General features: G+C 40.7%; 1 protein-coding gene across 1 annotated transcript; it reads left to right on the forward strand.

Moving 5' to 3' along the window:
• The first annotated feature begins 612 nt into the window (after positions 1 to 612).
• si:ch211-154o6.3 (uncharacterized protein LOC563854 homolog) lies at positions 613 to 14063 on the forward strand. The gene is made up of 13 exons (XM_059339142.1): positions 613 to 998; positions 3349 to 3467; positions 3902 to 4143; positions 9837 to 9960; positions 10240 to 10361; positions 10941 to 11027; positions 11210 to 11299; positions 11621 to 11709; positions 12408 to 12630; positions 12752 to 12874; positions 13022 to 13187; positions 13403 to 13491; positions 13681 to 14063. The coding sequence occupies exons 1-13, from the start codon at positions 909 to 911 to the stop codon at positions 13776 to 13778; spliced, it is 1662 nt and encodes a 553-aa protein (XP_059195125.1). The 5' UTR covers positions 613 to 908; the 3' UTR covers positions 13779 to 14063.
• The last annotated feature ends 230 nt before the right edge of the window (positions 14064 to 14293 follow it).

A 14293-nucleotide genomic window follows, 5' to 3' on the forward strand; every position in this document is an offset into this window, starting at 1 on the left:
ATAAATGCGTCCAGCTTCTCAAATGTGTTGATTTTTCTTATTTTTCACTCGAGTAAATGGTGCATTTATTTGCTGCACATTTAGTTCCATTTTGGATTAGACAGTGCAATATAGTCCCTCTAAATGTGCACAATAAACTACTAGTTTCTTATGAATAAATAAATATAATATACCCATCACTGGTGTATGGTTAAGAAAATCTCACACATGGTGTTAAGCATTGTACTAGGAAAAAAATTAGCAAAACATACAGACAAAAGAAAATATACGGACTCAAAACGACTTACTGTTATAAACTATAACTATAAATATTAAATTATTAATGCACAAGTCAGAGGGTGGCAATAAAATGTAAATTATTGAAGCATAAACGGCTTCCCTATGACACTTTTTCTCCTGTTCACCTTGCTTCCTAATCGCACCGAAAAACAGCCATTATTGCTTTGTTTTATTGTGTTGATTCTCACTCTCATTTACGACTTGAGGGAGAAGCACTTGAAGGCAGCATCGTTGTCAGTTGACAGAGCGACTTTTACTCATTTAGACTTTTGTTTCGTGAATGAACTATATTAATCATATAAAACCGTACACAATAGCGTACATTTACCGGTAGAAACGGTAAATGAACGGTATAATTATGTTTATTGTTAACCGTTTTTCTCTGCAGTACTGTACCCTGCCACATGGTGTCGCTGTAAGGACAGTTATACACGTCTAATGTATCGTCAACATCCGGCGACACGTCTCTCCAACACCGCCGAACCGTCTGCTCTGTTTTTATCCATTCAAACCTCTCTGGACTTTTCATTAAGAGGCAAATGTTGCTTCTTTGATACTTTCTTTGAGTCTGCCAGGCAGTTTATAACGTTAGTTAGCCCGCGGCTCTTTAGACAAGCCCAGAGTTTCAGATGGGGGAGGTGAGGAAGCTGCAGAAGAAGTTGAGACAGATTGGAAATCTGGAAATAAAAATCAGTCTGACCTCAGAGGAGAGATTCAAGGTACAGAAACACTTCATCTGCCTTTTTTTTTGTCCCAATGTGTATGTAATCTGTGCGACTTTTGCAAATCCTGAATAGATTTCCCTCAGGTGTAACAACAGGTTATGAGAGCAATCAGTCTGAATAAGAAACATTAGAACAAATATCCATCTCCGCCAGCTGACACAGGGTAGAGAACATTCACTAGCTTCATATTCATACACCATGAAAGTGTTACACTAAATCAGATTTGACACACAGCAGCCACGTGTTTAAATAAAGATGTTTTAATGGTGCTCTGTGAGGCTCCACAGTTATGAAGTCAGGCATCTTAAAGTAGGAATAGCAGTGTTGATATGGCGAAGAAGAAGAAAAACTACGTGATTAACATGAATTAAGGATAATGGTTAGAATGAATAATTTGACAGCTGTTGCCCGAGGAGTTTGGGAGATAAGAGGCTTTCACGTTGAGCATCAGGACAAAAATAATGATCAGGAACTTCTGGAGAGCCTCAGTATGTGAATTCTGTAAGTTATGGCCATGCCATACAACAGAGTTTTTACTTTACTGCACTGCCCTTACAGCACCTAATTGGAAACAGGGAAATAAATGCACACAGTGTTGCTGCAGGCATGAACAGCTGAGGATCATTTGGTGGTGAAGGTTACTGGTGTAGTTCCCATGATCCAATTCTGTGTAGAAGTTCCCCTAAGTATCCCCTAGAAAGGTATATTAAACATATTAATTGATTGATTGATTGATTGATTGAATGAATGATTTAAGTTTATTTCGAATATGAAAACAAAATAATAATAATAATAATAAAAGAGTCAGACAAATTATTTAACATGACATGTAGAATACATATTCAAAAAGGAGTGAGAAGAAGTAAAACTTATAAACTCCCACCCCCTCTCCTTAAATATGACAAGTTAAAATCCTTGTCTAAACATGTCTTGTATTACAAAAACATAAATATAATTTACCAGTACAGCGTAATTATACATACATACATACATACACGTGCCCACATATGCATACATACAAACACACGCACACATACATACGAAAGGAGAAGAAACAACAACACAAGGAAAAGAAACAACAACACAAAATGACAACCAGTGTCAAAAAAGATCAAAATAAATAAACACAGTATCCTCATAACACTTGGTGCTACCCAACATCTCCCTCATCCATGTACCTCTGGAAAATAGTGTCTTCGTACCTCGTTTTAAATTGTTTAATTATTTTTATTATTATTATTATTGTGTCTGCATTTGTGCACTTGAAGTGTGTAAATTTGAAGTCCATTAAGACTTTGTTTCCATTGAAGTGGGGTTGTAGCTACATGTTTGAAAAAAAAGAAAGATATGTATAAATTATTATTTTATTGAAACTTTTTTGAAGTGTTATACATTACTTTTTAACAATAGATTTTCTTCATTTTAGAATAACATAAAGACAGATTTCACATGTTTGGGGGAAAATACATGGATTTTAAAGTGGTGAAAAATAACTAAGTACTTTTACAGAGATGTACTGTCCTTAAGGACAATTTTGCTGTATTTGTACGTAGCATGAGTATTTCCAGTTTATGCTACTTAATACCACTACATTTTAGAGGTTAATATTTTACTTTTCACCTAACTGCATTCGTCCAATTGAAGTTTCACATCGAAAACATATAAGACTTTTATGAAATATGATGTATTTTTTTACAAACTAAACTACCCAACAATATAGAATATAACTTCTTAGTCTCCACTAAGGGTCAAACATTGGCTCCCTCATTTCCCACAATGCAACTCAGTCCTGTCTTGTTTCACCTCCCTGCCTACTAATTGGTCAGATATTTCTGCAAAATAAATAAATGAAAAAGCGGAGTCAACACTGATGAAATCACCATTACAAAAAGTAATCTGGCGGACTTTTGCCAGTAACTGAGCGGAGAGCCTCGGGCGCTGACAACATGGAGGGAAGCCAAACACTGATCATCTGCTTCTACTTCCCACACTGCAATGACACAAAGATGGCTGAAAATTGGCAAAGTTTCCCTGAAACAAAGCTGCACCAGAGCCACAAAACACATCATATATTTAATGAGCTACTCTAACTGCAGGACTTCTCTGTGCAAATCTGGCGGAGTGCTCCTTTAAAGGAGAAAACAGCCACTTTATATCAAGTTGACAAACCCGATTCATTCATTCATGCATCTTTCATAACTCACAATCAGACAGGAGTACGGCGCATGTTGCCAGTTGCAGCTTAATAAATCAAGACAGGCTCAGTATGTTGGTTGTGCATATAAACAACTTGTGGATTTAGTGGCTTGGGTTACAACCAATCTTGTGCCTTCTTCCCTCTCAGATCTCCAGGAAGGAGGAGCTGCGTTCCAGATTGGCTGAGCTTCAGCTGCAGCTTTCTAGCCCGCAGCAAACTCTGGGGATTGTGGGATACGGAAAAAAGGAGAAGATGAAAAGACAAGTGTAAGGAAGTGAGGGAGAGGTAGCAGCAAGAGGGGGCAGATGGAGAGAAACATAATTCTTCAAAAGCAACAACATTCACTTTGAAGCCTTTGATCTTTTTTATATGTGTATCGAAACGCACTGGAGGTCAAATACTGTCACGCTTTAGTAAAATGGGAACTTTTCACTGTTCATAATGTGTCATGTAAACATCATTCAGGGATGCCATCCTCCCTATTAAAGGCCCTCAGGGCAGATAATTGGAAGCAGCTTATTAACATCAGATTGAATTAAACACTCTTTCTAATACAGACTAGCAGCTCATTAAGAAGTGAAGTATTTGTTTGTGTGGAACTTGAAGATTCTTTATAGGTACTCTCCCTGTCGCACAGGACGCCGTGTGGCGTTCGCATCTTGATTATTCATTCAGCTCTTGCTTTTCTGCACTGGCATAGGGAGGATGCCCCTGAGGCCCTTCCATCACAAACGCCTCCAGCCTCCAAGATCCTTAGGGGAGAAGAGGAGTCCAAAGCTCAAGCAACGCCAGCGCCGGCTGCCAGGCAGAGGGTAACAGGAGGGGGAGCAGAGATAGGCAGACAGCGGGAAAGGACAGAGCCGGCCAAGGTGTCAGATCAGTGCCGAGACCAATCAAGAAGCTGCCCTGACTCTGACACGGAGCAGCAACTGCAGCAAGAAGGTGGGAATAATTAAGAGAATTACTATTATCAGTTCAGTTTATTCACAAAACAGTTAAAAGTACAGTCATAATGGAGATATGTGAAGTAGGACACCCTGAATCTGAAGCTTGAAAATAGCTTGTCACCATTAATATTTGCCAAGTTTTTTTAAAAAGCTCATGTATTATACAGGGATGCACAGTATGGATTTTTCCCCCAACCGATACTGATATTCCACATTTTTTTGTCGTCCAAAAAAGAAGTTCATAACCTGAAGTTTATTCATGCCCGAGGTAAAAGAAAAGCCGAGATGTAGTGATTCAATATTTCATAGATCTGACCAAACCAAAGCCAACAGACTATTGTTAAAACAATAAAAAACAAAGAACAGTTCTGACTCTTCAAATGTTCTTTTATTTTTCTCTGTGAAGTACATGAAAACAAAACCTCACAAACATATTTTGGCTTTTATAGAGAAGAATTCAAATAAAAGTATTTTGACACAATTTGTCAAATCAGACATGTCAATGTGTCAGATACACAATGCATAGATAAAGGCTTTTATCGACTACAAGTCATAACATCCACACCGGCTACTTCATGTTTGGCTTTTTTGCTTTTCTACTTCTCTGTGTTTATTGGTGCATCAAAAACGACTTTAAAGGTGCAAGCTCCACCTACTGTAACAATACCCACCTGGTTAAATAAAGGATATATATATATTTCCTTTATTTCACCAGGTAAAAGCCTCATTGAGATTAAAAAATCTCTTTTCCAAGAGTGACCTGGCCAAGAAAGCAGCTTAAAAAGAGACAAGTTACAACGTTTAAACACAGTGATCATAAACAATTACATACAAAGCCAGCCATCACAACAACACTGAGTGAGCATCAGTAGCCAACTTATATGAAGCAGTCACATTGGCCAAGGAAAGAGATTTCTTTGTCCTTTAAATTGATTTGTTGATTTGTTGTGATCAGTTCAGACAGTTTCAAGTCCTATAACTTAACTAAAATAAAGGTTACCTTCAACAATATAAAAAAAAATTAGCTTGATAATTCACTGGACTGTGTAACAATTGAAATTAAGTTTGAAAGAAAGAAATAGTTGCATTTGCACTGCACCGGGCTCCTGCCTCCATCATTTTAACAATATTATCTCTAAATTATATGAAAACAGGTGTTTTTGTATGTGGTGACTTAAACATTGATTTGTTGAAAACTGCTAAATGTGTTAGTACTGTTGTTGTAATGTTTAGTTTGGGTTTCTACCCATTAATTTAAAAAAGCCTAGTAGAATAACTAATGGTAGTGCAACACTAATTTATAGGCCTAATATTTTTTTATAAATATAACTGATAGGAAGATAAACAGTGGATTAGTGACTGATGTAAGTCACATTTGCACACATCATTTGCTTGTATTTGGAGTGTTAAGAATAAACAATAAGTTAATATTAAGAACAGAAAAGCAGAATTATAATGTAGATAGAGTAAAATCGCCAGAAGCCATTATTGCTGTTAAAGCAGACTTTATGATTGACATTAAGTGTATGCTTGGAGGATGTGGGCAGGGTTTGTGTTGTTTGGTGGTATCGGGGCCAGCCGTGGCATGCAGTTGAAGTTGCAGTTTTGAAGTTGGGAAAGCTTGTGAGATTGGGTTTTTACGGAGGGATTATAGTTGGTGAATTTGCCGAAGGCTACATATAGAATGTATTTACATCACGTCGGTCTTATTAGAGAAAATGTTTACTATAGAATTGTAATCAGTGGAGTAATGAAGATTTTAAGAAGTAATAAGGCATTGTTCTCGCTTTAGATCCGGTAGTTGCAAAAAGCATAGTTAACTTATAGTTAACTTATAATAGATGAGCAATAAAGTATATTCTAATATCAATAAGCAAACAAAATAAGATTAATAAAGGCATGGCAAAGACATAAAGGGTGTTTGTAATGCCATTATTAACACTTATATAAGCTTACAAACAGACAATAATGTTAATAAGCATCTTGTAAGGACTTATAAGGGCCTTATTACTTGTTAATTAATGGTTATTACAAGGACCTTAATATAAAGCGATACCAAAAATATATATATATTATTATTATATTATATTATACTTACACATTAAAACTGTTTATGGATTTCTAAACGCCTGTGCAATGAAGAAAGTTTGCTGCTCAACTGCAACGAAGTAACTGCTTACACATTTGTGCATACATACAGTTTGTGTTGACCTGTGTTTGATTAACATGATGAGATCATGTCAACAGGGGGATATTGTTACATTTGGATAATTATAATGCTGTGCAGAGAAAATGTAACTTTCCCCTTCACTAGTATTATATTTGAATAATGATAAGAAGACAGAATAGCCAATGTGTTTTTTTGTTTTGTTTTGTTTTTTTCCACTGTAGTTCTTCAGGCCTGAGACAGTGTGGTGTGGTTTTCACAATGTGTTATCTTGTTTAAGTTTAGTAGCTCATAGACACACCTTTAATACAAACAACACACTACAGTAAGACAACTGGCTCTGACTCGGTGGCCATGCTGTGTATTCATTCTCTCAGCTGGGTGGGGAGGAGTTTTGCACCTTAGTTTCAAATTAATAGATGGGAATTTAGGAAATTTGTTAAACTACCAGTCACAGCCTTGAATGCTTCCACACATGAACTTAACACCCTGTCCTACATCGTATGGTGTTAGATATATTGACAGCCAGCTCAGGTGGCATGAGTGCTGTCATAGTTAAGACGTGTTGTACCTAAATAGATGAAGGAGAAGATTGCACCAAGGTGCACTCTAAAAACTAATTCAGAGGACCTTTAGTCGTTACTTAAATATATATATTGTTGTGGAATAAAAAAAACAAATAAAACAACCTGAGATACTGCAGAATTTAAAACACTGTAAATAGCAATAGTTCTATCTTTTCTTGCTCAAACCAATTGGGGTCTGTCCTCCACAAAAACAGCGTTTTGGGCTTAGGCCCAGCTTTCTTGTCACAGTTTGGAGAAAGATGGCCTCAGACCGAGGTGAAGACATCTGATGAAGATCACTCCCCGCCCCTTTTTCAGTTTGCTGCTTATACTTGCGAAGATAATGTTAACACATTTACAGATATAGGGCTGATCTACACGTAGCTGAGGTTATCGCTGAGTTAGGAGAATTATATGTACACGCTGACACACTCTGTGCATTAAGCTGTGCTGCACACACACACGCTTACACATACTGCAGGCCTGCTTTGGTAGGGAGGTGGCAAGTCAGTGGTGAATCGGCTGGAGGTGCCGGAGGGCGCGGCACAAGACACTGAAGGCCAAGACATTGACCTGCTGCTTGCCTAGCCCCTGGCAGGTTTAACACATCACTATATTTTTTTATGAAGTGATTAAATCACGTCAACAGAGGGTATTGTAGGAATAAAGAATATATTCAGATTGGCTGAGTTTCTAAATTATGACCGGGTTACTTAAGTTCAAACAGAAGGCATGTGTAGGAGTTCACCTCAGGCCTGGGCTGTGATGGGAAGCAGGATAGGGAGGAGAGATAGGATGAAAGCTTCAGCAGAAAACAAACACACATATAGATTTGAAAGGTCAAGGAGATGTCAAATCCCCAGATGCACGGTTAAGGGGGGCAACCGAAAGCATCCCATAAAAAAATTGACCAATTGCGTTAAAAAGCCCACCCAAATGGACCGGGTGTGCCCAACCCAAGAAGAGGACTGTAAAATTTGTAATCACTCTGTCTTGTGGTGCCATCGAGATCACATTGCAGAGTCCAGCGCTGAGCATTCCATTTGGCTATTATTCTTTCAATAAATGGTTCACTTTATTCATTTATTCTGAGTGGTTTGTAAGACCAAGTTTAGAAAAAAGAACCCGGGTGAGCGGGGGAAGGCTCTAAGGCCTCCATGCTCTAACAGAACGCTTAAAATAAGAAATTAACTCTTAAAACAAGAAACATTTTCTAATACTCGAAAGGTTTTTTTTTTATCTTGGTAAGAAACAAATAATTTGCAGTGCATTCTGCCCAGGCCAGTTCATCGCTGCTTGCAGCTCTAATTTATTTTGTTTTAAGAGTTAATTTCTTATTTTAAGCGTACAACATGCATATTTCTAGATTTAACTTAATCTTAATTTAAGAAATATTGTCAAGTGAAATTATCTGTCCATGCAGCAAGATAATTTCCCTCAGATTTAGTGTTTTTATCTTGTTTTTAGACACACCTTTTTATGCAGTGTACTTAACTCAGTTCTCACTCTTGGCACCAGCATCTGTACAATATTTTTAGAGCGTACACCATATTGAGATTGGTTCCGACACATGTATGTACACAGGTATGAGGTTGTTAAGTAAATGAAAAGAAATCTGACTCTTTACCAGCCATAATTTAATAATCAGAACTCATTCGTTCATTATCTTTAACCTCTTATCCAAACTCGGGTTGCGGGGGGCTGGAGCCAATCCCGGTTGACATTCAGTGAGATGCAGAGTACACCCTGGACACGCTATCACAGGGCTGACACATAGAGACAGACGACCATCCCAGCTCTCATTCACTCCTACGGGCAATTTAGAGTCACCAATCAAACCTAAGCTGCATGTCTTTGGACTGTGGGAGGAAACCGGAGAGAACATGCAAACTCCACACAGAAGAGTTGCACGCCAGATTCAAGCCTGCAAGACAAAAGTGTATCTCCGAATAATTGGAATATTATATAATAATTAGGGATGCACGTATGGCCTTCTTTCAGCAAATCCCCATAGCCAATAATTACCTTTCTTCTCATGACTCATGCCGATAAGATAACATATTCCCATTATTGCCTGATAGTTAATCATGCATCTCTAACAGCAACAATTACAACCTAAAGAAATATAGGAGGACCAGCAAAACCAACTCCCATACCTAAAGTGTCCCAAGACATTTTTGTAATGCTTCGGTTAATTAGGTAAATTATAATTAATAGAGACACATACCAGGTGGAACTAACAGTACAATTTAAATGGATTTCAGAGGAGAGTCCCCAGTATTCTAGCTCTAACATATCTTGATAGTATCTGCAGCCTTAAGCTCTTTTTTGATAAAAACAGACACAGATAAAGAGACTTTTATTTGTATTAATCTCATCCATACCTGTGGACATCTGCAAACTAAAGCTTATAAATTTCATTTGAAGTTTTTTACCCTTTTATAAAATGCTTCTCTGTGGTATTATATGTATGCAGATGACAGCAAATATGAATAAGGTCACAGGGTCTGTTTTATATACAGCATTATACACTATGAGAGCATTGTGAAGATATTACATCCAGGGAGTAGACAGTAACCATGGAAAAGAGTCGGTGTGAGTGCTGACCTTGGACCACGATATGGCACATATAGTTTTCCTCTGTAAAATATCTAATTTCACAAGATAACTGGGGAACGTATCACAGGCAGTTAGGAGCACAATGCATTGCCCTAATTTTTTGTTAACATCTAAAATCAGATTATGCGTGTTTGCCCCGAGGGTGGCTGCCAGTGTTAAAACCAACAGGCTGCACTTGCTTCCCTGCAGACAGGACCCACGTTTTGCATCCTTGGAGCTAAATCAGCCCCACGCTTCGCCGTGGCAGACAAATCCATAATGAAGAACTGTGTAGATTAACAAGCTGGGGTGCTGATGAGTCAACACTGCTAATTGGACAAATCATTTCCTTTACAGAGGCTGAATTTGCATCCCTCAAATCGTCTTGGGAGAAGGCAAAGTTTCGCTTGAGGCTGTTGGAGGGTCACAACGACATAGTCACCTGTGTGGTTGCTGTTGACAACCTGGTGGTTTCTGGAAGGTAAAGCAGGCCTGATTTGCATAATGGATGCGCAAAGTGAACATTTCACCTAATTTATCACTTAATATGCTCCCTCTCCTCTCTCTCGCTGTCTGACATATTTGTTTTTCTTCCCCCTGCCCTGATGGCTCGGCGCAAATCTCTCGCGATTTATGTCGAACGGCTTTTAACTTTGCTTGTTTTCACCTTCTCACACTCTCTTTCTACCTTCCGGCATCCTCTCTTTCTCACTTCGTCCATCTCACACCCACCCCCCACCTTTTCTCTCTCTCTCCCCAGCCGAGACACGACAGTTAAGGTGTGGCATGTTCCCACTGCAACGGAGCACAAGAACTTGGGGGGTCACACTGGGGGGGTCACCTGTCTGTCTGCGCCTCCCCCTGAGTACTGCAAGAGGCTGGGTGAGGGCACACACACACACACACACACACACATCCATATCCTAACATGAGCGCCGTCTGCAGCTGAGTAATACCCGTGTCCTGCAGTCTGGTAATTATAGGAGCAGTTCATCAGATCAACCCCAGTGAGAGATAACCTCAGCAGACACTTTAGAGAGTTCACTGTCTGTCTGAAGCAGGCAGCCTTCCATCACTTGAACTCCAACGCCCTCTCCGGCTCTCCTCCTACACTCCCTCCCCACCTGCTTCCTCAACTTAAAATACCAAGTGGAGAAGTGCAGCGATAGATGATTCAGCTCAGTGCAACTTATAGTCACACTGTGTACCTACACATAATTATTTGTTTCTTTAAAAAGAAAAAAAGAAACATGTCTCTTTACCTCTGTCTTGCAATCGGTCCTCTTTTTGTACATCATCACTTATTTACAGCTTCTTGTCAGCTTAATCTTTGTGTCCTCTTCTCTCTCTCTCTCTCTCTCTCTCTCTCTCTCTTTTTCTGATCCCCATTCCTCCCCCCCCCCCCCCCCCCTCCTTCTCTGTCCCCTCCCGCTCTTCTGTCTGTGTTTGCCCTCTCCACAGCCTGGTCCCTGTCTTTGTCCGACAAGGAGAGGTTTATTTTGAGTGGCTCTGCAGACTGCTATGTGAAGATCTGGGCCTTGAGCATTGGTACGCTTAACCACACAAGCACACACAGATACATATACATATATATATATTAAGGTAGACAGGGCCTCGGGGCTCTGTCTGGGAAACGTGTTTGTGTGTGAGTGCATCGTAATCAATGTATGCCTGTGTGACTGGTGGTCTGTGTCCTGCCAATTAAATTAGAATTTTCCCATCACCTCCAGGGCAGTGTGTAAAGTCTATCTACACGTTCAACGCTGTGACTGCGCTCTGCTTTGTGCCAGAGGAAGACGGCTACATCATCACCGGATCAGGTGTGTTTTTGTGTAGAAGTATAAGAGCTAGTGACACAGCGAACAGAATAATTGGAGTTAGACATAGTAGCTTCACATCGTATCTGTATCTATATCTATTCTTGTACATGTTTGTGCTTTGGAGGAGACTTCATCTTTACTAATATGTCAGCATCATCTGCCAGGGAGTTAGTGAGGGGAGCGCAGGGCTATCGGGCTGAATCAGAGAGATGGAGGCACACAGATTAGGCAGTCAGGCTCAGGTGGGTCGACCGTGACCAACAATAATGACTGCCAGCCGCCTGTCGGCACATGTTAACCTCACACTCTGTCACCCCTCAGACGGAGGGAAAGTTCAAGCCTGGAGCTGGCACACTTTCGATAACTGCCAGTCAATCAACGCTCACCGGGAAGCAGTCACCTCCATCCAGGTGGGTGGGTCACTCACCTATGTGCCACGATGTGCTGTCCACACTCAGGGCGCTCAAGCTGTTTTCATTCTCATGTTCAGCCTATTTTTAAAGGCTGACACACAAACAAATGCCTCTCTCTCTGAAGAAGCTGTCTAAAGTGGTTTTTAGATGTTGTGATTAGTAATTTGTGAAAAAGCCCTTCCTCAGGTAATCAAACAGCTACATTTATCCTCACAGAAGCTTTCCTTGTTTATTGCTTCCAAATCAAAGATATTTGTTGAGATGTAAGCTGTGGAGCTCAGCCAATTTTAGAAATCATACTGTACATATTTTGAGCAAAAAGGCTTTTTATGAATATTGAAATCCAGAGCTGCATATGAGCATTTTTTTTTCAATTTGCAATCATCAAAATATGCCTAAAGCATTAAAGCGTAGCACATCATTGTCATCCTCTTTGTTGTTTATCATGCAAAGCGCAAAATCCATTTATAACCAACAGCGGCTCAGAAACGTACGTTTTCAAACTGTTCACACACTTCCATTTACACAAACATACATACGCTCTCTCTCTTTTTCTGTGTATCTATCTCACACACACACACACACACACACACACACACACACACGCACAGACACACACACACACAAATACACACACACGCACTGGGTAAAGACTCAGATCACCATGACAACCATGCCTTCTGTGCCCTCCACAGTCTCAGGGTCCGCTGGTGTTCAGTGCCTCGGCCGAGGGAGGGGTGTCTGTGTGGGAGAACCGGTGTTCGGCTCGAGACCCCCTGAGGCTGCTGCATCACTGGGACGGACAGGTCACGGGCTGCGGAGGGGGTCCGGAGGGGCGCCTGACCCTCAGCCCGCGGGGAGACAGAGTGTTCCTGGCTTACGGTCGAGCCTGGCTCAAGATCCTGCACTGGAGGACCGGTGAGCTCTGGAATTGGATGTGCAGAGTGTGTTTGTGTGTGTCAGGATGATGGAAAAAAGGAAGGTAGCTGAAGGAACATTTGCATAATTCTTCCACCTAACATCTGTCCAATTATCACAGGAGCCATGTCCAGACTGACCAATCACAACAGCATCACCGGAGTAACAGATTGTGTTCACCAGACAGGAGGCCTCCTAATTGGCTCCTGCTATGATCTGGCGAATGGAGAGACCTCGCTAAATTGTGAGTCGCAGAGTAAACCATGTGCAACCACGAGTAACTCGCTCCACTCTGAGAGAGTGAAAGCACAATAAGGACTTAAGACCAAATCGAAAGCACTTTGTTTTCCTCTGTTGACCTCAACTCCTTTCATCTCTCTACTCCCTCTAGTATTCTCGCTGCCTCAGTGTCGGTACTTGGCCTCTCTGACCTGGCCCGATGCTCCCAGAATCCTCTGTTTTGCCGCTTGGACTACAGGGAGCGGAGACCACCGGTGGGTCACTGGAGGTCACAACCTCATTGTATGGGAGCAGCTCCCCAGATCTGGAAAGCAGAGGTACATATCAACACTACTCAGTTAAAAAAAGAAGAAGATTTTTAATCTAAACTACTCAATTATATTTCTTATTTGCATATTTCTTCCAAGGTCAACTGCACAGCTAATTCTAAAGCTATACTGGGATTTATACGGTGCTAATGAATATAACTGATTTTGACACACACCTCTATTGATATTAGGTGTTTAATTAATGGTGTGTGTGCATGTGGAAGGGGTGATGTCACAGTGAGGAGAGACAGCCGGCTGGAGTCCTGTCTGCTGGAGTCAGAGGGAGACACAGAAGATGACGAGGAGACTGACGGTACACAAACACACACAAACACACACACACACACACACACACACTGCAATTTCACACATTTTCATGTCTTCATTTACTGACTGGCACGCTTAATGAGTAACCATGTAATTGCAGACTTCACTACCATGTTAATTTCCACTCTGATGCATGTTGTGACGAATCCTCATGACCTCCTTGTCAAATTTTTAGATTATGACGATGATGATGATGACAACGGTGAAGGAAAAGACAGCCGGTCCACAGAGGATGGAGGGTCCGGCTCCTGGTTTCGCTGCGTTCTCCAGTGAGTGCTGGTTTCTCATGCTGAGGACATCACGGCCTGGAGCCATGAAGAGGAAATGAGAGGGAGGGAGTGACAGCGAGGGAGGGTGCAGGGGAGTGAAGTGTGACAGACTGAGTGTCAGAGTCATAAGGAGGGGGGGGGGGGGGTTGTATGGATGCAGACAGCAAGTATGTGTATATGTATGCGTGAGTGATAGGCTGATTGTTTTCTATGTAAATATTATATCCACATGAAATAAAGCTGTCATCCTGTGACTCTCACCTCCAAATTTGCATCTCTTGTTGTCTCTTTTTTACACCCCTTTCAATCTGACCCTGCCTCTTCTTCAAACACCAGTTCATCGCCCGGCTCTACCGGCTTCAACCTGAGTAAATTAAATTTTTTTCCATCTTTATTCCCCTCATTCCTTTCTCCTCCTCCTCCTCCACCTCCTCTTTGCTGTCTGTATTTCTCTCTATCTCTCTGGGGTGTCCTTGCCTGTTTTTGTAAACATAATTGAAGAGTTTTTTTTTAACCTCC

This window comes from Centropristis striata, chromosome 8 (genome assembly GCF_030273125.1).
Source record: "Centropristis striata isolate RG_2023a ecotype Rhode Island chromosome 8, C.striata_1.0, whole genome shotgun sequence".
NCBI lineage: Eukaryota > Metazoa > Chordata > Actinopteri > Perciformes > Serranidae > Centropristis > Centropristis striata.

Bases quoted from the DNA above. Each gene is read 5' to 3' on its own strand.
- si:ch211-154o6.3 (XM_059339142.1), top strand. From the start codon at position 909: ATGGGGGAGGTGAGGAAGCTGCAGAAGAAGTTGAGACAGATTGGAAAT. The intron at 999-3,348 runs GTACAGAAACAC...CTTCCCTCTCAG, and splicing joins CCTCAGAGGAGAGATTCAAG to ATCTCCAGGAAGGAGGAGCT. The intron at 12,875-13,021 runs GTGAGTCGCAGA...TACTCCCTCTAG, and splicing joins TGGAGAGACCTCGCTAAATT to TATTCTCGCTGCCTCAGTGT.